Source organism: Drosophila teissieri, chromosome X (genome assembly GCF_016746235.2).
Source record: "Drosophila teissieri strain GT53w chromosome X, Prin_Dtei_1.1, whole genome shotgun sequence".
NCBI classification, from domain to species: Eukaryota; Metazoa; Arthropoda; class Insecta; order Diptera; family Drosophilidae; genus Drosophila; species Drosophila teissieri.
The window spans coordinates 9,592,235-9,615,496 of NC_053034.1; the positions used below are offsets into that span (position 1 = coordinate 9,592,235).

Sequence of the window (23,262 nt, forward strand, 5' to 3'; positions counted from 1 at the left end):
TAATTTTATAACACGTTTTTCTGCACTGTGCAAATAATTTTCCCATCAACTTCTATTCAATTTGCGAATTTCCTTTTAGTTATTTGCGTGATGGAGTGTTGATATTCAAATTTCCTTGAATTCTTTAGTACAGTCTACATTAAATTGTTTTACATTTGATTTCATTTACCGACTAACATTTTGTTGTATATTCATTTCTTTTTTTTTTTTTGGGTTTCTTTTTCTCAAAATAATTCATGTTTTTAACACTTTTGTAATAGTATAAGCTGTATACACTTATAGTAAATGACTTGAATACATAATAACAAACGCCTCGGTTACAATCTTCAATCTTCAATCTTCACAACTGTATTCATGACCCAGAATTTACATGGCGTTACTAAAAGCTCTGGAATCTTATGTATTAAGCATATTGTTTTGCGCATTCCTGTCCTCTAATCAGTGATATGAGCACTAATTATCCAGAAATTAAAGTAAATATTTGTAGGGCAATCTCGCCCACCTGTCGCGTGAAGTAGTACATACTTAGGTAATTCATTAAACATACATTAGTTATCGAATTCTTTGTTCTTTGTTCTTTGTTGTTTGTTGTTTGTTCTTATTATCAAAATGGCGCTGTGGCGGCTCAATCAATCCATCGGAATTCGAATGGTTTCCTAGTTCTATGCTCACCCGATACTCAAAAATCCAAATAATCCAAATAAATAATGGTACGGTACGACTAAGTGCACAGGCAACGTTCTTGGCTTCGAAATTCCAACACTACAGTCGAAAAATCGCCCACAGTTCTAAAAAATCATTTCTGATTCATTATAAAATGTAGAACTTCTTTAAACTGAATATACGTACATTTTAAAGTTAAATACTTGAAATTATATATACATACATATGTATATTTCCTCTGTTTTTGTGAATGTATGATTTTGTATAGCAATTTTCTATCAACTGGGACGATTTTTGTAGAATGTAAACGTTTAAATATAGCGAAATTGAAAACAAATAAAATCAGTTAACAATTAAATACGATCTAATAACACGATTATCCATTAGCTAAAGTCGTTATCTGTTGCATCAATGATTCAATAAATCTATTCACTTTTTTCTTATTTGAACATTTTGAGTACCGGGCAGAGTAAAGTCGACAGCCGCGCTCTTGTGTTATATATTTTTGTGTTTATTTAAGATTTCTGTTTCTGTTTCGGCAAGGAACCCATAAATATGCATGGGAACACTTAGTGTAAGCGATTAAAAGATATTCACCATTGACTACTAAAAACATTCGGAACTTGTTCTTGCGATTTGCGTTTAAAGTAATTCATATCTTGCCTGCATTTGAATCATTTGTTTGTTGTAAACTCTTAGTAAACTATTCATTTTTGGCATATTTGACTTACAACAACGGTAATACAAAAAAGTAAATGTACATAAAAAACAACAACAATACAATTTTCCTCCGCATTTACTACAACTTCTTTTGGTGTTGTTCTAAAAGCTGCTATTTATATTTCGACAACAATTTCGGAACTATTGCTGCTGCTGATTTATTCTGCCTGCTTTAGGTATTCTTTTTTTCATTTTTCATTTTCCATTTTTCATTTTGCATTTTCCACTTTTCATTTGTATTTTGTATTCTGTATTTTTTATGATTTAACTCTTTAATTGCTCGGCTCGCATTAAGCAAAGTTAACGGTGGTTTCATGTACACATTTTGTACGCACGCCCTACACATCGGCACATCGTTCCTATTTTTCTATATGCTCTATATAAGTTCAATTTGCTCTATACTGATGCATGTACTCCCCCCCGTATCCATCGTAATGTTTCGTAATATCTATGCAACACTTGCTTTGATTTTTGGTACGCTCTTTACATTGGATATCAATTTTGTGGACCTACTACGTGTGGATCTCGGATTTTCATGTGTTTCAAGTGTTACAGCTTTGGATTTTCGTCTCGTTAATTGAAGTAGTTCAAAAATGTATGTTTAGCAATAGAAAGCACAAAGAGAATTCAGATATTCAGATATTCACATATTCAGATATCCCATATAAAGATTGTTTACCAGCAAAACGGGTTTTTTCGACAGTAAAGTAGCTAATTCATATGCACAATGAAAATAGAAATATATGTACTTAGATTGTAATAGTTCTTCGATAAGTTATCATCTTTCGATTCATATAAAGGTATTAGTCGCGAACAACCAGGATTTCATCTTAATTTGATTCTCTAATTTCTTTGTTTTATCTGTTCTCATATATTCATATATTCTTCTCGTCTATATCTGTAAGATTCACATTAAGTTAAGTTAAGTTAACACGTTCGAATCGAACAGCACAATTTGATCTTAAAGATGCGGCCCATCTCGCCTCCCATCTCCCCACTCCCATCGATGTTGGCTCTAAGTGGTTTGTGTAATTACGGCATAGCTCGATTTCTGCGATTGTTTGGGGTTTGGGCGGGCAGCTCAATACATTTCTAGTCAAATAGAGAAAATTACTAGGTAGTCGGTAGTCGATAGTCGGTAGTCATAGGACATACATATTATGTAGGTATATAATCTAAAACGCACAAGTTAATCGCGCAAGTCAGTTTCGCATGGGCAAATACATAATAATAATCTGGGATAGTAGATCTACACTTTTGATTGGCTACGTTGGCTCTATGCTAATCGCTAAATATTTTGCTAAATATTTGCGTTTTTCAAACTGTGTTTCATTTGCACTGCACATCAATTTGGGGCTCGTGAGTTCTGGCATGTACGCGTGAAATGAAACTATTAAACTAATAAACTGAGATTTCAAGTGGCAACTACTTGCGCAGCAACTTGTGCATTTAATTATCCGAGGGGCTTGTAACTTCCGTAACATTTTTAGCTTTATAGTTGGTGAATCGGAGCCACTTTGTACTTACTAGCTGAATAAATCTCGGGGGTTTTTTGAGTTGGCAGAGGGCAAGGATGATCCCCATCACAATTTCAAATAGTATTGTCCCCATTACTGACCGCCATTCGCAGGCAGGCAGCAGTTCTAGCTCAAGGCACCGAGAATACAATGTGGATATTTAATTTCAAGTACCAGGTAGCAGGTACTAGGTACCAGCTTGCCCTTTACCAACTCAGCTCAGCTCAGGGTTCGATGTCACAATTTTTGCTGGGATAACAAGAGCTTTTCCGGGGAAAAAATACATAGTTGATCGCAGATGCATTGTGAAAACTGTTCCCACTGCTGCTGTCCTAACATTATAATACAATTTATGGTCTATTTATCTCGATCTTGATTACTGTTTTTGACTTTGAGGGGGACTCTATATATGTATAGCTTGGAATTAACTATGGAAAATTTGTTTTTATGTGCAGAAAGATCATATACATTGTATACATTAAAGTGTGTCTGCTGCGCCGAATCTCATCTCCGTTTAATTATCGTTTTTTACAAGTGATCAGAAGGCGGCACTCGCGACTTTAAACACATTAATATCCATTTAGTTATCATCTGATTTTTCTCGTTATTCTAGTTAGCCATGTTAGCCACGTTAGCCACTTGGTTTTTGTAAATAAGTATGTACGTCTGTAGATAAAGTATGTATTTTTGTAGCATTCATAGACCGTTTTCATTTCATTTCATTTCATTTCAATTGAAATTGAAATTTTCAGCAATAAACCACTGCGCCTCGTTTGATTGAATGGTTTTAAGAACTTGAGAAGCATTTAACATTTACATATGCATACACTCAATTAATCAAATACTTACATTTACATAATATGTTTGCATGTGTAGGTATTATAATAGATACTCCGTATAATAAACTTAGCTACCCAGGCCTGGCCCTACTTCATCAATGGCTTCCTTTTCAGCAACTTGTTGACCACCGTCTTGAACAGATTGGGCTTTATTCATAAGTATCCCAGTGTGGCATATGTCTTCACGAAGGTGCCGTCGTTGGTGCTGACGTTCCTGTGGATGAGTTATTGGGAGTGGGAGTGGGAGGAGAAGGAGAAAGCGAACTTAGCCAGGATTATGGGTGGTGAAACTGATGGCTTTATACTAACTCGTCTTCCCAGGGACACACCGCATTGTGGTCAGCTGCATCCATGCTGCTGCCGCCGGCCTTTTCGCGCGCCTCCCTGTCCTTTTCGTCCTGCGAGCTAAGTTTCTTGCCCTCCGAGTTTCGCTTCTTGCGCCGCTTTCGCGCCTCCTCGTTGCTGGATGTGGGCGTGGCCGAGGCTGAGGCCGAGCCGGAGGCCATCACCAATTCTCTGCTGCTGCTGCTGGGCGGTGCAGGAGGAGGTGCTGACGGTGCTGGCTCGCACGGCTCGTCGTCCACGGTGTCCACGTCCAGCACGGCCAGGGGCGCCATGGATGGCGCCGGGGTGGGTGCCGGCGGTATATAGCCAACGTCTATGCTGTCAAAGTCGTCCACTGCATCCTTGGCATCGCCAAACTGCAGTCCCTCCTGGTACTCGTCGGTGGTTGGTGAAAGCTCGTCCAGGACCGTCGGTTCCATATCCGTGGCCATTTCTGTGTCGTCCACCCGCATTGCTTGATCCTCGGTGGTGATGGTGGTGGTGGCGGCGGCCATAGTGGCCGTGGTGGCCATCTGTTTCAGATCCTCGCCTGGTTCTGCTGCTGCAATCTCAGCGGACACGGGCGTAATTGCTTCTAGCACCAGGACCTTAATGGTGGGCGGACTACCTGGCTCTGTTTGGACACCACTGCTCTGCTCGATCAGTTCGATTTGGACCTCCTTGACCGTGGTCACAGTCGCCGGTGATTCGTTGAGCTGATTGGCTTGCGCTGAGCAGGAGCTTTCCGGGATCGGGATCTCGGTCGAAACGACCAGCTGCTCCGCCTGATTCTCGCTTTCTCCCGGCGGCGGCGTGATCTTGGTTATGGGCGGCGGGGTCTGTTCGGGGGTGGGTACTACTAGAAGCGGCGGTTCCGATGTCGAGGACTCGCCCAGGGATATTTTGTTGAGTTCCTCCTCCAATTCCGCATCGACATCCGAGCCGGATGGTGGATCTTTGGCGATGCCTTGGCCACTGCCGTACACAGCGCTGCGCGCCTGCAGCGGCGTGGAGCTGCTGGGCACCACAGTGGGTGAGGAGGTGGTCGTTGGAGTGCGTCCTAGCTGGAAATCCGGAGTGGGGCTGGCGAGGGAAACACAGACACTTTAGAATTTGAGATGGTATTGGGTATGATATTAATGGTTTACCTTGGTGTAAATGAGACTGAGGCCCGACGCTGCTCCGGAATGTTGGGAATCAGACGCTTTATGCCTGCTTCGCCGCTGTCCACGGTATTCTGATGGCGAATGCCCAAATTGCGCTGCATTCGATCATTCACATCGCTGTTGTCCGAGGAAGTGCTGCGCATAAAATGTTGATTACTTGCTGTCCAAACATCCGGAGTTTCTGGGTGCTGTGCGCCTACCTATTCAATCGCAGTGGTTGCCCGCTGGAACTTGGGATCTTCGACGCTCCTCCTACTCCAACTGCTGTTGGCGGCTCTGTGGCACTATCGAGTTCCCAGGGACACACGGATAGCTTTACTTGCGCTGGCGGCGGCGGGACTGGTTCGGCTGGCTCATCCCACGGGCAGACGGCACTGCTGGCCGCCGCCACAACCAGAGCTGTGGACGATGATGTGGACTCCGTGGCGTCGAGGACGGTGGTCTTCGTTTTTGGCGTTTCTCTGTGGAACAAACCATGGTACATACACATATACATTATGGCAATTTATATATTAACCATATGCTCTATACACTTAGACGGTGGTTAAAAGGAATGCTGGTGTTCAACACGTAGACTTACATATATATGCATATGTACAATTGGTAACAGAAAAGGGTAAGAGGCGCATGGGAGAAGCATCCGGAAACGAACAGTCAATATTCGGCCATATTTATCTTATGTCCAAATGGTACATAAATAGTACAGAGAACACACACACAATATAACAACAGCAAACATTCGAGCATAGCAACGATTGAAACTATGTATATTCGGAGACAGTTGGTAGATAAGTCTGGAAAAGTCTGGAAAAGAGGCGAGGCAAACAGGATCGCAGCGGTGGACAGTGGTGACAATACAGACTTCAGGGGCAACTGGGAGATCGCTGGACAGATGACAGGAAACAGCGAGTGGGAATGCCCAAGTCGGTGCATCCGACTTTATATGTAAATATATCCGGTACTCCATTCAAAACACAAGATCTACATTGTACATCCTGCTAGTAAGATCAATCGGACCGGGTTATAGTCTGAAATAACTCAAATGAGTGAAGTAATTGTACCTATTACTTCTTGGAACCTTTGTTTAAATTATTGAGTAAAAACTAAAGGCTGAAGTACCGGCTATATCACTGGCATTGCGGTGAAGTTAGACAACAAGTATGTAAGTTTACAAAAGAGTTTGCTGTCGCCCATTCCCCCATGCAATTGGAAGACATTCTGTTATCTTAATTAGATAAGTTTTAACTTTCAGTTGGCTGAACAGACCACAAAGCACTTCATTGCGAGGAGACGGCAGCTCAAAAATGGGCAGAAAAGGCGACAAGTCGATGGAAACACAAGGCAAGTAACGCAAATATTGGATGGATGTGGAGATGGGTCTTGGGGTCACAGATCGAACGATGAACAAAAGAAGTAGAAGTGTGGATAGGAACAAAAAACTAGCATTACGTTTTAGGTTTGGAAAGAGTTGAAGTTAGTACAAGTGGTAAGTAGTAGGTAGAGTAGAGTAGTAAGCGTTTCGCAAAACCAATCAATAAACATGTCTTACGGAAGTGCCTGCAAACTACTTTCGCGATTGCCGTATGCCGCATATATCCCAATATCCATGATCGCCATGTGGCGCTGTGGCATATCGCCTCGATAAATTGAATCGCTACTGCAGTGCGTGTGTGATGTAAATTGTATGGCATATATATGATATAATCAATTGTTATAGTATCAATTGTTCAACGGGGGATTTCGGGTTGTTTCTTGTGGTTTTTTTCATTTTCATTTGCATTTGCATTTGCATTTTGATTTTCATTTTCGTTTTCTAAAGGTCTCGTGCGCATCGTGAAAAAGTTAGTAGTATAGTAGTATATATAGTATATATGTATGTTGAATGTAAACCAAAAGCTTTTGTCGCCAAAAATCAAAACGATGTTTTCTGTTTAGCTTGGCTCTTTCAGGCAAATCAAACATTGCGAAAAATCAGAAAAAATTAGCTCGCTGAATATCGATTATATCGATGATTGAACTGACTCACTCAGCACCACATATCCGGTCGAGATCTTTACTTACCTGAAGGGGATTTCGCTGAGATTACTCTGGGAATGAGAGTGCGGTACCTTGGAGCCGGCATCCTTGTTCACACCGATCACGGCCAGCTCGTGGGCGGAGCCGGTGAGACTGCGATCGCTGCCACGACGACGGGCGAGATTCCCAGGCGGTGGAGCCTGCATCATCGAGCTGCCGGCGGATGTGCCGCTGGGTCCTTTGGCCGCATCCCCCAGATTCGGCTGGCTACTCAGCGCCGCTGTCATTTTCTTCTTGGCACCGCTGACGCCGCCAAAGTTGAAAAAGCGCTTCTTGTACGACGGCTGAATGCCGGTGTCCAGCAGGCGTTTGTAGTGCTCCGACCGTATGAATCTCGGGTAGCAATCCTTCTTCAGCAGCAGCATGTATATGTGCTCCGATGCCGAGTCAAATGTGAACCGCGATGGATTCTTCAGGCCCTTGAGCACGCTCTCCATGGTCTTGCCATCAATGTTAATCTCGCACGGTGCGCCCGGCTTCAAAAACTCCCTGAAAGTGATAAAGGTGATTAAGTGGGTGGAACACCCAAAATGGGCAGTGTTCATACGCACTCGTAGATTTCGTTGACCTTTCGCGCCACTTGGGAGTGGGCGGAACGGCGCAATCGATTGACTGCTATCCAGAAGCGGATGTTCTCGTGCGAGTACTCCTTCTCCAGGAAACTGGTGAACTCCTGCAGGCCAGTGGGATCGGAGACGAGCTCCTCGATGGAGATGGCCCAGCGCTTGACGCGCTTCTCTGTGGGTATGTCCACAAAGGTGTTGTTCAGCTGCCAGAAGGCAATATCCTCGGTGACCCACGGATTGGAGGGCAGTGCCGGCTGCAGAAAGAAATCGTATTCGGAGAATGTCTCCGAGTAGCAAACGAGCGACTCGCAGGCCTGCGACATCTTCATTCGCGTCCGATTGAGCGACTTGCCCAAGTAGTCAACGTCGCGCTGCATGTCATCGACAGTCTTTTTTTTATTGGGCTTGAGGCCCTGACGATCGCGCGAAGGCACTGGACATGGCTCCAACGGCGTGAACTGGCCAGGTGGTGGACGGTGAACTCTCCAGTAAGCTCGTTCCTGCGAGTCTCCCACGATCTTGTCACCCTTCTTGCGCTCCTTGGCCAGCCGCACCTGCTCCTCGGCCTGCATCGAGATGAAGTCCCACTTGCCCTTCAGGTTCTTGTGCAGCGAGGCCAGTGCCTCCGCCTCGTAGTCCTCCAGTGCATGGCGCTGCTTGTTGCGCAGCGATCGTTTGGCCAAATAGATGGCGTACTCCACATTATCCGGCGCCTTGTGCTGCCAGGGCCAATAGTAGGGCGTTTGGAAACGATACAGCGACGAGTCGTCCTTCACGGTCAGCGTCTTGGAGTCGTTGACCGGAAAGAAGTAGCCGTGCAGACACAGTTGATTAGCAATGTTGAGGGCCTCCGACTCCTCGATTTGCAGGCGATCCATCAGCCATTCAATCAGATCGTATCCTAAAAGTTAAATGGACAATGGAAATCATGGTCAAGAGTGAATGTAGGTAGGGGACCGCTTACCCATAAACGCATATGGTATAGAAGTCAGGAACATCTTCTGCTGCCGCACAGGCACGCCATGCTCCTGATCCTGCATCTCCCGCACCAGCATTTCCATCTAGAAAAAAATGCGAAATATTTGTTACTAATTCAGGTCATGGTCATATATGTGACCCACCTTATCGAAAGCCATGGGTCGCGATAGCTTCTCGATGGCCTGCTGTTGGTTGCCACTGCCGCCGCTGGAACCGAGCAGTCCGCCGCCTGACCCACTGACGGATATGGAGCCATGATGGTGGCTTTGTGGCGCTGTACTCGGCGCAGTAGTCGGATGCGGTTGCTGGAGCTGATGCTGGTGCTGTGGATGTGGCTGTGAATGTGACTGTGACTGCGACTGCTGTGGGGCATGCGGATGCGTATGCTGGTGGTGGTGCTGCAGGTGGTGGTGACCCACCGAGCTGCCACTGAAGGCAGTGGCTGCCTGCGTTGTGGCCGATATGGCCGTGGCGGTGGAGGCTAGGGCAGGACTGCTGCCGCTATTCGCATTCCCGCTGCTGCTGCTCGTGGCGGTGGCGGTGGCGGTGGCAACTGTGCTATTGGCATTGTTGTTGCCACCACCCGCCGATGGCGACAACTGTTGCATGGCCTGGAGCACGACATGCGGCTGAAGACTCAGACTGGTTGGCTTGCTGGGCACCAGCGACAACTGGGCTTGTGCCGGTGGCTGTGTGGTGGGCGTGGGCGTGGGCGTGCTGGCACCCGTTGCCGTGGGTGGTGCAGATACGACCACGGGCACGAGAGCCGCCGACTGATTACGCAGCACCAGCTGCCGATCCCTGTCCGGCGGCACACCGCCGGGTGGTTCCATGACCGCTGTGCCCGCTGGCGCGGCGGCGGATTCGCTGCCGTCTCTGGCCCGTCGGCCTCCTTCTCGTCCTCCTTCTCGTCCTGCTGTTCGTCCTGGTTCTCACTGATCCGCTGGGAACAGTTCGGTTCGGGTGCTATATATCAAAGTTGCTTCGTTCGAAAGTGTGATTTCATTTACGCGTTCTGCAAATATCCCTCATGAGCTTCATGATCTATAACGCGCTTTGTAACCGCTAAATGAAGTATGTGCGGTGAAGGTGGCCTACTTCTAGTTGTTTACGTTGCTCTCGGTTGCAGTTACCCGAATTCCATCATGTCCTTGTGTATGGAAATATTTGCTGAAAGTGGGCAACAAATGCAAATAGAATTACAAAACAGATACTTATTTTCACTGCATACTTTAAGATGTGCCTGCGATGTGCCTTAAGAATAGTAAACATTTCTGTTTAAATCGCCACACAGAAGAGCACCTTACATCGCTGATAACCTCGTCGTTGGACTAACAAGCAAACTTACAATGTTTCATGGTTCGATCGGGTTGGCTTCTCCTCTCCTTCCGTTCAAAGTGAGGACCCCAGTATCGCCTATCGCCTATCGCCGGCGAAGCCCTTCTGGAGTGGCCTCTTCTCGCCCAGCTTGGTGTAGTAGCAACCGCCGCAAGATGCTGAACTGGTGTTCAAATTGATTGGGACTCCTTTTACTTATGCCATCCATAAATAGCCCGCTTCCATGGCCTCCAAGTGGCGGGTAGTATTCAGCGTCAGCACTTTAAAGGCGCCGTGTGCAGGTGAAAACCTACAAAAGACGTACAGAAAATACATCAATTTATACTCGTATGCAGCAGCTATTATTTTGATAATTTAAAGCATTTACTAGTATTCTAAAAGGCATTTCAAGTGACTTTAGCAGTCCGGAATTTAAACGGAAATACGTTTTTCTGGGCCCAATTGAACAGTTTACCCATTTTTCCCGGTTTCAAGCTGGTTTATGTTATTTTCCAACTATATAATATAAGAAATTATTCTGCAGCTGCGAGGGTATACGAATTTTGGTTCGTTTGCCAAAGCAAGCTTTTCATTCCTTCCATTTGCACGAGTATGTGTATGTGTATGTGCGTGCCCGCGGCAAACTTGTATAACCATTTTGTCATTAACAAACGCACTTTGCCCTATCGACCTCTTTCCGCTCCAGTCAACTAGAAGTCGAAATGGAAGTGGCAGTGGCAGTGGTAGTGGAGCCGCTCGCGTGCGACTCCAATGTGGCAGCTTTACTGCGCCTCCTTTAATGATAGCATTTAAAAATAACAAAGGCCGTTGGGCTTACATACATACATTGGCGGAAATATGGGCGTGTGACACCAATATGGCAACTAGAAGATGCAGGCGAACAACGCCCCTAAAAAATATTCACGAGGAATGGGTTTTTTGAAGTACATAGAATATATAGATCGTTGGGGCCACAGGAAAACCAACTATAAAGGGGTCTTTAAAGTCTTCCAGGAAATTCCTGCCGACTGCGGGGCGATAAAGTCAATTCCACGGGCAATTTGAATCCAATCAATAATGCACTATGCGCCGTCTTTCCGCATCGATTTGTTCATTTGTCAATCAAGCGGAGCTCCAGGCACATGGACATCATTAGGTGGGCCACCTTATGCAAAGAGTGCTCGCTGCTGGCAAATTAAAAAGGATTTCATTAAATTATGTAAGATGTTCCCCGTGCGTACTTAGCGCTGGCAAACCACTCAAAGGACACATGCATTTGTGTACTTGTGTACTTTAGCAATTTGCTGCCTAACTCGGTGACTTTACGGAAAACTTTGAGCTTTCCAATTGCTTGGGTTTGCAATTCTGCAAAAATCTTCGCAAATTCAGGCAAACACAAATGTGTTTTTCCCATAAATGGAGGATATTTTTAGATCGGTTTCGTGGAATGACATATCAACAAGGAGAGCTCTAAACTCATATTTCTTCATCATTTCCTATTAGGTAGTTTGCTTCCAAAGTGGCTTAAACTTATACAGAAAACCCCTAAGCTCATAAATTAAATTTATGCTGAAAGTATAGAGTTCAAAACTAAGCGCGAAAATAATCAATTTCCCGATGCATTTGCTGAACTCTAGCGATTTCTCCTAAACATTATAATAATAATTGGCCCGCTTTATTCCAGTTACCGACCAGCAACGCGGCATTATAAGGGCTTTACGGACTTCCTGTCCTGGGGCATATATACAAGTATCTATATATAATATAATGTATGTATATATATATAATATATGTATGTAAAGGTAGAGAGCGCAAACAGCGAGTGGGAAAGTTTGCTTTACTATATTTAATTTGTTTGCCGAGATTTGCTGTTCTAATTTTGATAAGTAGCGCTGATTTTGTTGGTCTTTGTTGGCGCCGCTGCTGAAGCGTTTTTCACAAGCCCCGCCCACGTGAAGTGCCCGCCCCCGCCACCGCGCACCACCACCTACCACCCCCTTCACCCATTTAAATGTGACTTTTGTCATGCATTCGTCGCAGGCGGCTGCCCTTGTCGTTGTCGTCGTTACTGGGCCGGAAGTTGGTTTCAAACTGTTGGCAAATGAGTTTCCGTTTGCGAGGGAGGTTTCCTGCCTGCAGTCCTTGTTGTTCCTGTTGTTGTTGTTGCTGCTGCTGCCACTGCTGCTGTTGCTGTTGCCTCTTTGGCTGCCTTTTGCTCCTTTTTGCCTTTAGCTGCTGGTTTTTTGTGCCAATGTTACATGCTCGCACAGTTAGCAAAAGTTTATTAATTTGCTGCACATCGGGTTTGTCCACTTTTTGTATTACACACAAGGAGGGGGCGGGGGGGTATTATGTGTCTTTGTTGACCCGCCCAGCCGCATTTCACGTGGCATTGTCTCACTTTGGCACTTTGGCAGCTACTCCGCCAAAAATACACTTGCCATTTAGAACCGGAATCTTGCAGCCGATGAAAAATTGCCAAACATAATAAACAAATGTGGGTGTTTCGTTGGTCTGTCCACACCTGTGAACCTCTTAATAACCGATTGTGCAAATAAATAAGTACTTAATGAGCTGGTCGATGTGCAGGCGATACACGTTTATAATTGAATCCGTTTGTTAGATAGTCATAGTCATAGATCATATGCACATATACTATTTCTTATTTAACAAATCTGATTGCACCGAAATCCGGATGCTACAGCTGCCCTATATGCGCCGCAATGCAATGAACAATAAACCTTTAAAGTAAACAAGTGCGAGCCTCTTGGCCAACTTAACCAACTCGTAAACAAGGCTGAATTAACTATGAGAAAGCACACACACCACCCACACACACATATCCTTGTATTCTGGGGCACACACAACACGAACATGGGATGCAAATTGTCTTTGAAGCAGCATTTAGTCGTCTCTCACAATGCTGCCCCAAACACTGAGCTGAGCCCTGGGTACCGACTATTGGGTACTGGGTACTGGGAACTGGGTACTGAGGAATGCCTACGGTTCCTTATCTTTGCATTGATATTGATTACCATCTCGTGCCATGGTGCTGTGTGCTGTGTGCACGGCGCAATTGATGTGATTACAGCTGGGTGCTGGGTGCTAGGAGCTGGGTGCTGTGCACTCGAGTTGCCTTAAGCGGGGGGCTTTGTTAAAGGATTACTTTAAGATGCCCCATTGTTTACGTTCATTTGAGGATTTAGTCTTCCCACACATTACTTTGGTCAAGGCCACCGAAACAGTGACGCTACCGCCTACGCCCACGCCCACGTCCACGCCCACATGCACCTTGAACTGCAGCAGTGCAGCATCGAAACTAAGATAGAACTAGAACGCAGGAACGACATCCTAAAACTGATTAGATACACATCCTGGCATTTGCCTCTCGACCTGCGCTGCACTGGCATAACAATAGTTGTTAATTACTAAAGAAATGAGAAAATCTATTTTAAACGATGTCTAAATGGACAGTAATCTAGCTAATGGAGTACGAAATATAAATGAATAAATGAACTATATTTAAGAAACCTTCTTTCTGGACAGATACAATCCAAATTTGAGCAGACACAATCCGCAGCGGATTTGTAGAGCCCTCTGGTCATGTGATATGGGCGGCGTGGCCCTATTTGCGTGAACTGCACTGTCTACAGATGAGTACAGTGGCGATCGCTCCGCCGTCCGCCGTTTCCATCAAGATCTGGCTGAGTAATTACGCCGTAAATGCGAAAATAACAGTGTGCAGTGTAGAATGGGGAATCAACACTTTCACGTCTGGATTTGGTATGTATGTACATATGTACTTGTAGCTGGCTGGAGCCAAATTTGTTTGTACTCATTCGATATTCGGGATGCCATAAAATAAGGCCGAGCCATCAAACATATTCGGCCAGACATGCGATAATAGTCGTAGAAGTACCATGGATACTATTCACCATTCACCATTCACGATTCACCATTCACATCGATATCGAACTACTTATTCGTAATCGAACTTTAATTTAAGGGCAGTTCATGGATCGACTAGACGTGCAATCAATTTTACCCAGCGAGAGTAATTGGCTGTTTTCAATAACTTATGACTACGCACATATGAACTCACACATCACACATCTGGGAATTTGCTGAAAAGTATTTCACGTGCGTACGAAGAAGAAAAGATAAACAATACCCGTTGGGGATCAGTGTAGGGTGTATATCTAATGGAGACGATAAGGCACTGAGATAACAATTATTCGAGAGTTACACAGAAATTACCCATAATGGTGCGCGAAAGTATGCAACAGCATGTGCTAAGGGTGCGAATGTACTGCGGATAAGCTTCAAGAAACACCTTTTTTATTTTGATTTCAATATCCTGTCGATTTTCAAGGTTAAGAGGTAAGTCATCTTTGACCACTAATTACTATCGATAGCTAAAACTGACTACGTGATCCCAGATATCTAAATAGTGGGGTAATAAAGAAGTAAGCTCTTCGTGTCATGTCAAAGAAATCATACTGTGGCATAACTTTGAAGTAATAAGCCAAGAAAACTGAGTTCACATCAACAACAGTAGGCAATGAAAACAAAACACCAAGGTTAAGTTTGAAGTTCCCCCCGCCAACAATGTTTTGGTGCTTTGCCCAACTGAACCAGCTGTCACCCATTACACATTGTGATGTCCGCCTTCGTGAGTGAAGCTGACGTAAGGCCAAAGGCGCTGATCGACTTGGGCAGGCTCCACTGTAGATCGAGTCAACAAACATTTTTACAGACTTTCTGGCCAACTAACACCACTGTCGAATACTGGGGAATACAAGCTAATAAACTAAAACGGTACAGTATCAGAGAAAGTGTGGCCTATAGGGGGACCTATATATCTATGTGAGCGCGCGCGCGTGTGTGTGTGTGTGTGTGTGTGTGTCGGGTGCGGGTGCTAGTGCATGTGTGTGTGTGAGTGTGGGCGAAGAGAGAGCTTTGATAGGCGCAAGATAGCACACACACGCACACACTCTCCGCTTTTTCTATGGAGGGGGCGTAATTGATGATGATTTTGCGAGGGTGCCTGTGTATGTGCATGTGTGTGTGTGTGTGATTGTCTGTGTATGCAACAACAATATCAACAACCAGATAGCACCAGCAGCAACAACAAAAACAACAAAGGCAAAAAAAAAGAAAACTTTGCGCAAAAACAGTTATTTCACTTGGGGAGTTCGGGATTTCGCTGCTGCTGCGGCTGCTGTTCTTTTTGGTGTTTTTGTGAAACTCTCACACCTTTGGCGATTCGAAATTCGTTTGCAATAACATACAATAAACAAAAATCACCAAGTACACACATTTCCGTATTTTTATACAACCGTGTGTATACACACATACATATACACCCAGTGGGCAATTAAATATTTACGTCCACCGAGCCAGCTGGTTCGCAACTTCTCCCGGAACTCTCACTCTCTTCTCCGCCACACCACACCGCAGCACACACACCAAACAGTGTGTGTTGGTGTGCACACTCGCAGAACACACACTCGCAGCACACACACACACATACCAGCGTCTGGGTCAAGTGAAAATGTATTATTGGGCACTTTTCATATTTTCCACATGCAGACGATTCTCTGTTCTTCTCGTATTTTTTTTCAATTTTCACTGTCAATGCTAGCATAACTAACGGTGTTCGCACTTTCGCACACAAACAAATACATCGCTTTTTTTTTCTACTTTTTTTTTTTCTTTTGCTACCTTATTGCGCTGCCTTTGCTTCGTTTTCGCTTTTCCTTCTCCTTTTCGTTTTCTATGTATGGCCTTCTCCTTCGGGGACTCTCGCGATTTTCTACAATAAAATCGTTTTTGCGTATTCCCTTTCGTTGCACAGCACTTTCACCGAAATTGATGAAAAAAAGACGAGAAAATCTCACTAAACAAAAAGAAAAAACCAGGCATCTTCGGAAAATGCAACACACCACGAACACCGCAAAAGCACACACAGCACTTTATAAATCGATTCGAAATTCCAATTGTGCGATTGCAAAATACAGAGTTCTTCTATTCTTCTTCTAGTTTGGGCCTTCTTGTTATTCCGCCTAGCTGGTGGTTATGTTTCCATGTTGCCCGATGCGATGTGGATGTGCTCCCTGAACCCAACACAAAAAAAAAACACCGTCAGCGCGAGCAAACGACGCACGCACGACAAGGACGTCCGCCGCACACGATACTTTGAGCCAGTGTCCGCATGTAGGAAAATGGAAAATGGATTTTCCTGCGCCAACAGCGCCAGCAGCAGCAGTCTCCATTTTTCGGCGACCCGAGTGCCAACGAGCGAAACGAAACGAATCAAAACGAGAGCGGGAGAGAGAGTGGCGAGAGCAGCGGCGGTGGCAATAACAACGAGAGTGGGAGCAACAGCGAGAGCGAGAGCGCCAGCGCCAAGTTCCTGGGGTGGAAAAGCTGCGGTCAGCCCAATGGCAACGCATTCGGGAAAACCAGTGCCCGCGGCCCGCTGGAAAAGCGAGGCAGCCCCCGAAGAGGCAGCCACTGGAAGAGGAAGATTGCACGAAATCGCGACTCCTTACAACTATCACTTTTTCGGCCACCTCTATGGCGAATGCAATACTCGTTACATTTCAAAACTTCTTGCGATTTACTTGATGTAACTAAACTTTGGTATTTCTAACGTCAATTCCAGCCACTTATTGAATTTGTATCATAAAGCTTGCCTGTTCCGGAGTTAGATTAATGTAAAAAAAAGGGTTAGATTTATCCCATCTTCGATATCAATGTGTAATGAATCTTACTCGTTACTTTGATTCCGACGTTTCATAACGTACCACTTACGTACTTGGCCGTTAGAAAATTTAAATACGTGACCTTTGAACTTTACCTGTGTAATACTAGTTACTACGATGCTAGCGATTATTACTCATTCCAATGACTGGGCCGTTAGAAATTTGATTTTTACTCATCAAAAATGTGTTTGTATGACATGTTATTGTATGGAGCAACATTTTGTTGATAATCAGTACATCTTACCTGTCTTTTATATCATTCCATTCAGAAATTGCCGTTTAAACATATTTATTTCCATTAATACCACCCACAAACTGCTAAAACAAATGTTCTTTTACTGGCGTTACTTACATACGTACATTTTTATAATCTGTATCTAATAAAAAGAGTTAGGTTGTGATATGTTTTAAAAAGACAACAAGAAATGTATTGAATTAGTACAATAATGTAATTTACACATAATATTTGTACACATATTCTGTTAATTTGATACGCTTTCAAATCGAATGAAAAAATACACTGCTGTCGTTACATAAAATCCGTCGAATTTCCTCATAACACATGAGAATGCGTCACGTGGTAAATAGTCTAGTTTTAAATTTAATATGTGTCTATATGTCAAAATACGCTAGTTAGTTTACAATAGTGTAGCCAACAATCTTCGGTGAACCGAAAGTATTAGTATTATGCATTTTGTCAATATTACGTTAGTCCAATACAAAACAATTATTCACTTTGGCATTTCCAAAGGACTAGATTCTACCTACCCGTCATCAGAATATAAGTGTACAACTAACCTACGCCACAAGTGGACCACAAAACAGACAGAATTTCGAAATAAGGAGTGTTTCGAAAAGTTTTCCTATACTACTCATTTTGTGTATTTACATTTACACCTATTCTCGTTCTATACTTATTCGATCTTTTGCTGTTTGTAATCAAGCAAAATCCGACTGTTCAAATGATTTACACTTGTGGAAACTGATTTCCAACATAAATGAAAGAATTCGAGAGAAAACATTTAAATTAAACGCAAAAATCCTATCTACCTACGAGTGAATTAAGTAAAACTCATTAAAATCAGGTCATGTTTGCCCATATTGTTTGGCTTGATATTTGGGGAATATTCCTTCTGTTCCGGTGATACATTTTACCCAATCGGAGACGAAAGGCCGAGTCCTGGTCATTCCTGTATGTGAGATTAATGCAATCTTCGCGCCCTGTATAGTCTAAACTCGTGGCATAGATCGTCCTTGGTTAACATGTTCCACTCCCCGCCTTACTGACTATTTTATCCATATGATCTGGATAGCGAAGTCTTCTAAAATTATCACAAGAAGTTGGCATTCGTGTGTTCAATGGCGCTTTGTCGGCGTCACATGTAGGAGGGCGAGGACTTGCGCGATCGCGAGCGTGGCTTCGAAGGACTCTTTAGGCTGTGGCGCGAGCTGCTCCGCGGCTTGAATCCGCGATCGTTCCACGGCTCCGAGACGCGTCCGAACCAGTGTATCAAATCCATAACTTCCAGCTGAAACGGAATGTGCATTCATGTGATTATCGTTCATCCATATCCATATCCATGTGCTCACCTGAAGTGTTTGCGGCAATTCCTTGAATATCTCACACTTGGTCAGTTGCGCATGTTGCGAGAGAAAAGAAAGACATTTCGACTTTAAAGCAGTGGCCATATAGCGATCCGCTATTCCCAGTAGGCAGACCACGGAGTCCTCGTCAATAAGAGCGTATAGCGTGTTCTCGCACAATTCCTATTCGATTTACAGATGGTTATAGTAGCTGATCAAATGCTAAAGTACCCTAAAACTCTCTCACCTTAAGATCATCTATAGAGTAGCGATCGGCCAGGAGCATGAGTTCGCACACCTGTTCGGCACCAACTGTTGGATCGATGGGAGCGCCGTAGAGATAGAGCAGCAGACGTCGAAAGATCACGGGCGAGGTGTCTGTGATAATGACCTTCCGGTTGATCGACTCCTGCATGCCCGACATCAGGGCCTTCTTGAACCACTCACAGCGAGCGGCCACGATCACCCGATGTGCCTTGAAGCTGTGCACCTGCAGCGCCTTCGCTGCCGGCTCCGCGGCTTCGGCAACAGCTTCAGTGCCGCCTCCTGCCTTGCCGGCACTGGGCGTGGGTGCGTAGGTGTGAACCTCGAACTCCATGTCGGCCAGCTGGGTGGAGTGCAGCAGGCGGAGGGCATTCTTCGAGAGATTGCTACTGGCGGCTATGGGTGGCTCGCAGAGGTGCCGAATGAGGTTTAACTGAATGAGAATCGTTAGTGAGATGACTGCCTAGGATATGCAAATTCCTTACCTTAATGCTATTGTAATCATAGCATTGTTTGCGATCCAGATACATGGCATCCTTGTCGCTCAGGCCCTGATTCAGGTTGTTCTCATGATCGGGCATTTTCAAGTTGTTCGACAGCAGACAGGTGTCGTCCAGCAGCCCCAGCTCAATCACGGACTGGGTGAACTCCTGTTTTCGCACCAGCATACAGATCTGACTGATGGCGTCTCGCAGCGCGTCCTTGTGGTCCAGCAGCTTGGCAATGACGCCATTCTGTGAAGTACACGTTAAACTGCCGATCTTAGCCAACCAAGTGGACCCACTGTGCTTACTATCTGACTGGTGGCCAGTTTGAAGCAGAACTTGAACTCCTTCCAGCCGAGCTTGTCGTCCAGTCGATCGGACAGGTTCTCCACAATGAAGATGTAAGCGGGTATGTCCATAATCAGTTGCTCGAGGTTCTGGTTGATTGTGCTGCTCTTGCTCAGGAAATCCATTTCGCAGAACGTAGTCCTGTAACGTGGTTTAGAGATCATTAGTTGGGATAACCCATGTTGCATGCTCACCCACTTTTTGTCCTTGATTATTTCGAGGGCCGCCACAATCCGGCCGTAAATGTCGCGCATTTTCCGCACCTCGTACATGTAGAGCACGAACTTCAGGTCGTTTTCCGCGGAACTCAGGCGCTGCTTGTCCGAGAGATTATCGTAGAGCGTTAGGCCCACGGGAGCACCGCGACGAGGACGTGGCGATGGTTCGCCTCCATCGGCAATCTGCAGTTTCATGACAATAGCATCGTCCGCCTGTTGTTGTTGTAGCGAGAGATCCAAGTGGGAGCATTTGAGGTCCTAAGCAGTTCATATAGTTAGTATACAGCTTAAGGAACCCGAGATAAAGCCTTGATAATCTTGATAACTCACCTTACACATGATTTCCAGTGAGTTTTTGATTTTCTCTATCACAGCGGTCAATACAAATAAGGTTGATTCGATCTGTGGGTTAGATTAGATTAGTTCCCCAGGCGGCAATGTGGCCAGTTGCATTCGAACTCACTTCAGGTACTAGGTAATTCACCAGCTCGGCCTTTTCATCCACACTCAGACCCACAAAGACGCCAAGTACGTTCTGCAGCAGCTGCTGAACCTGCGACATGAAGATGGGAATGCGGGTGCGGATGTACTTGACGATCTCGTTCTTTTGATATCGCGTCATGTGAGCGGCATCCGTGATGAAGATATTGCAGAACTGCAGCACCTTGGCGCAGCCTAAAAAAAAAAGGTGCAACCCCTTATGGAAACTGGCTAACTGATATCCCAGTGGATCGGATCACTCACCTATGGCACACTCGCGCAGGGCATCCTGAAAAGTGGCATAGAGTTGCGCCGGATCGCGGGTAATGTTCCCGGGATTGATGCACTGGATGACCCGATTGAGAATGCCGTGCAGATCCATGGTCACATTGACCACAACTGAAAGCAATCGGTAAGGAGTTACTCCGATATATAGCCTCTGATTGTGATGCTTACACTTCTTGAGTCGTATTAGCCGCAGGTACTTGCGAGTCGGCTCCACCAGCTTGGTAAGCGAAGGCTGCAGCTCCGCGAAGCTGATGAGCTTCTCGCACACATCCTCGTCCAGGTCGGGAAGCAGAGACTCCGTGTACAGCCAGTGCAGGATGGGGCCCAGCAGGAAGTTGGGCAGGTTACACAGCACACCGACGGGCGTTAGGGGCGACGAGGGCGGCGTGTCCATGGAGCTGGGAAAAGGCGAGGGACTGCGGGCACGGTACGGCGATAGTGGTGGCCTCCGGATGCTGCAGATGGCCAGGCCAGTGGTCGGTGGCAAGGGCGTGGGCGTTGGCTGCAGCATCAGGTCCTGGCAGAAGTTAAAGATGTTCTTGCAGTGCGACTGCGATGTCTCCAGGTGCGAGTCCGAGTGCGAGGTGGGCGGCAGACGATACATCCCGCCACCGCCACCGCCTCCTCCACCGCCCCCACCACCACATTCGAGGCTCAGCAGACCCGTGGTCCTGACCACCGACTCCGAGTCACCGGCATTGCCGTTGCTCAGGCAATTGAAGCTGCTGCTGAACTGATGCACTCGCTGGGCGCCCAAGCCGGACGACGGCATGGTCTGGAAGTCACACGGCGGCTGCAGGTAAATGGGCGAGAGATTGAGGCGCGGCAGGGACTTGTCGTGCCCATCATCGTTGGCCGCCGGCGCCACGGAGATCCTAATGGGATTCGGGGTGTTCGGTCCACTGTGGCAGGACCTGGTCGCCGGACGTGCGGTCGCCGATGACGGGGCACTGTTCACGTACATGCTGCAATCGAAGCCATTGAGCCGCAGTATGGAGGCGTGCAGTGCGTACTCCAGGCCACTGGAGCTCTTCACCATCACATCGCTGAAGTAGGACTCCTGCAGGGCCTCGCCAAAGCTCAGTTGCTTCTCCTGGCCGGCGGCTTGGTTGTCCTGCAGCCGCTTGCACTCCACGGCATACCAGTTCTCGCAGTTGAGCACTAGCGTATCAGTCGGCGTTAAGGTGTTGGTCTGCGATTGGTCAAAGGTCAAAGGTTAAGGCAAAAGGGCGCTGCATGAGTTACACACATGTAATACTCACGCTAAACTCGATGCTGTGGCCGGCAAAGGCGCCGAAGACCAGGCGCGGATTGATCTCGTGGACATCGAAGGTCTCGCAGCTGAAGAGAACACTGGCCGATTCGCAGTAGGTGCCGCAGTCTTTGGATTCCGGCAGTGGGCTGACCAGGTCGTTGTACCAGGTAATATCACTGGTGTCATCCAGGCGGAACTTGATGCTAAATGGCAGAGGATTAGGATGGCTGGCTACGCGCCTCTGCAGGATTAGCTTACCCCTCCAGACCGGACAGCTCCCGCTTGCCCTCGAACGTGCAGCAGACAATCTGTGGATTTTCAGAGTGTGTGTATTGTGTGTGTGTGTTAGATGGATAACCGGATAACCAGGTAGTTGGAAGGCAACGAAGCCACTCACCTCCCAGGTGCCCAGGAATGTGTGCACCAGTGCCATGGCGGTTTTCTAGTGTCCTGCTTGCAGTTGCCTAATCTCGCGTAGCGCCATGTATCCTGGCCGTGTGTGTGGGTGTACTTCTGTCCTGCGATGCGAAACTGCAGTTTCCACAGCGGCAGCGGCCACAACCGCTTCTGGGATGCGTCGAGGAGTCGTGACCAGTGACCAGTGAGCAGTGTCCACTTTTTGCTTTTCCTGCCTCTAGAAAGGACCTCTTCTGGATACGGATATCGATGTGCGAGTGTGCATGTGTATGTATTTGTTGTTGCCAATAGCTGTAACTGCGCTGCCGCTGTTGCTGCTACCTCCGCTACTCCGCCGCCAGGACTCTCTGCAAGGATACCAGCGAGTCCAAAGTCCACGCTCGCTGCGAATCCTTCGCGTTCTCGCTGCCGCTCTCATTCGCTCTCGTTCGTTCTCTCCTCCCGGCTGTTCGTGTCCACATCCTGGCGCGAGCAGCAGCTGACAAAGCTGAGAAAGCTGCGGAAAAACGGGGAAAAGCTGGGGGAAAAGCTCCGGGAAATGCGGAAAGTCTACGTGGGTGGTTATGTATGACAATGCCACCCACGTTCGGCGAGCTTTCTATTTACTCTTCCATGAAATGTTTGGGCAAACACAACGCACGCACCTAATGACGTTGGACAGGAAACTCATTTGCCGTCACTGATTTTCACACAGCACTTGCTGTCACTCAAAAAAATAATTAGCAAATCATGAAAGTTTTTATCAAATATCATCAGTGCGTATTTAAGCTAATTTTAACACTCCAAGAAATTTATACATCAAATGCAAGTGATCAAAACAGATTTCAAATAGAACATCTTTCTAAAGTTAATATAGTTATTAATATAGTTATCAATAGAGACACATTTAATTTTTAGAACAAGGAAAACATTTATTTTGGCGCATTGGACTAAAATTACTTTTCGAGCTTGAAAATATAATACAAACATAAACATTCGAAATGTAATACA

The 23,262-nt window shown here is 45.9% G+C and overlaps 2 protein-coding genes across 5 annotated transcripts; both read right to left on the reverse strand.

The window, feature by feature from the left end:
• Window positions 1-26: 26 nt before the first annotated feature.
• On the reverse strand, window positions 27-17,235 carry LOC122624040. 3 transcript variants are annotated; one of them, XR_006326435.1, is made up of 11 exons: window positions 15,891-17,235; window positions 10,198-10,476; window positions 8,993-10,019; window positions 8,836-8,932; window positions 7,857-8,772; window positions 7,291-7,794; window positions 5,430-5,690; window positions 5,212-5,364; window positions 4,049-5,146; window positions 3,750-3,953; window positions 27-2,475 (listed from the first exon to the last, which is right to left on the reverse strand). XR_006326435.1 is itself a non-coding variant. In XM_043803469.1 (11 exons), the coding sequence occupies exons 3-11, from the start codon at window positions 9,680-9,682 to the stop codon at window positions 3,893-3,895; spliced, it is 3,888 nt and encodes a 1,295-aa protein (XP_043659404.1). In that variant the 5' UTR covers window positions 9,683-10,019; window positions 10,198-10,476; window positions 15,891-17,235; the 3' UTR covers window positions 27-3,892. The 3 variants fall into 3 exon arrangements, 2 of the variants coding, with proteins under 2 accessions (XP_043659404.1, XP_043659403.1); XM_043803469.1 differs by adding an exon at window positions 6,779-6,886 and having other exon boundaries at window positions 27-3,953; XM_043803468.1 differs by having other exon boundaries at window positions 27-3,953.
• A 105-nt stretch (window positions 17,236-17,340) lies between these two features.
• On the reverse strand, window positions 17,341-23,196 carry LOC122625109. 2 transcript variants are annotated; one of them, XM_043805011.1, is made up of 14 exons: window positions 22,917-23,196; window positions 22,253-22,768; window positions 22,114-22,163; window positions 21,863-22,058; window positions 20,769-21,792; window positions 20,577-20,711; window positions 20,296-20,507; window positions 20,163-20,234; window positions 19,813-20,090; window positions 19,575-19,755; window positions 19,267-19,515; window positions 18,765-19,214; window positions 18,524-18,700; window positions 17,341-18,462 (listed from the first exon to the last, which is right to left on the reverse strand). In XM_043805011.1, the coding sequence occupies exons 2-14, from the start codon at window positions 22,286-22,288 to the stop codon at window positions 18,310-18,312; spliced, it is 3,213 nt and encodes a 1,070-aa protein (XP_043660946.1). In that variant the 5' UTR covers window positions 22,289-22,768; window positions 22,917-23,196; the 3' UTR covers window positions 17,341-18,309. The 2 variants fall into 2 exon arrangements, with proteins under 2 accessions (XP_043660946.1, XP_043660945.1); XM_043805010.1 differs by having other exon boundaries at window positions 22,253-23,196.
• Window positions 23,197-23,262: the final 66 nt, after the last annotated feature.

What these genes read in the sequence shown, in the direction of transcription:
- LOC122624040 (XM_043803469.1), bottom strand. Translation starts at nt 9,682, where the DNA reads ATGGAACCACCCGGCGGTGTGCCGCCGGACAGGGATCGGCAGCTGGTG. An exon ending in GACCCATGGCTTTCGATAAG is followed by an intron (nt 8,933 to 8,992) that starts GTGGGTCACATA and finishes ATTTTTTTCTAG; the next exon opens with ATGGAAATGCTGGTGCGGGA. An exon ending in AGTAGTTTGCAGGCACTTCC is followed by an intron (nt 5,691 to 6,778) that starts GTAAGACATGTT and finishes TTTGTTCCACAG; the next exon opens with AGAAACGCCAAAAACGAAGA.
- LOC122625109 (XM_043805011.1), bottom strand. Translation starts at nt 22,288, where the DNA reads ATGGCACTGGTGCACACATTCCTGGGCACCTGGGAG. An exon ending in GCCACAGCATCGAGTTTAGC is followed by an intron (nt 21,793 to 21,862) that starts GTGAGTATTACA and finishes GACCAATCGCAG; the next exon opens with ACCAACACCTTAACGCCGAC. An exon ending in AACTGGCCACCAGTCAGATA is followed by an intron (nt 19,516 to 19,574) that starts GTAAGCACAGTG and finishes TGTACTTCACAG; the next exon opens with AATGGCGTCATTGCCAAGCT.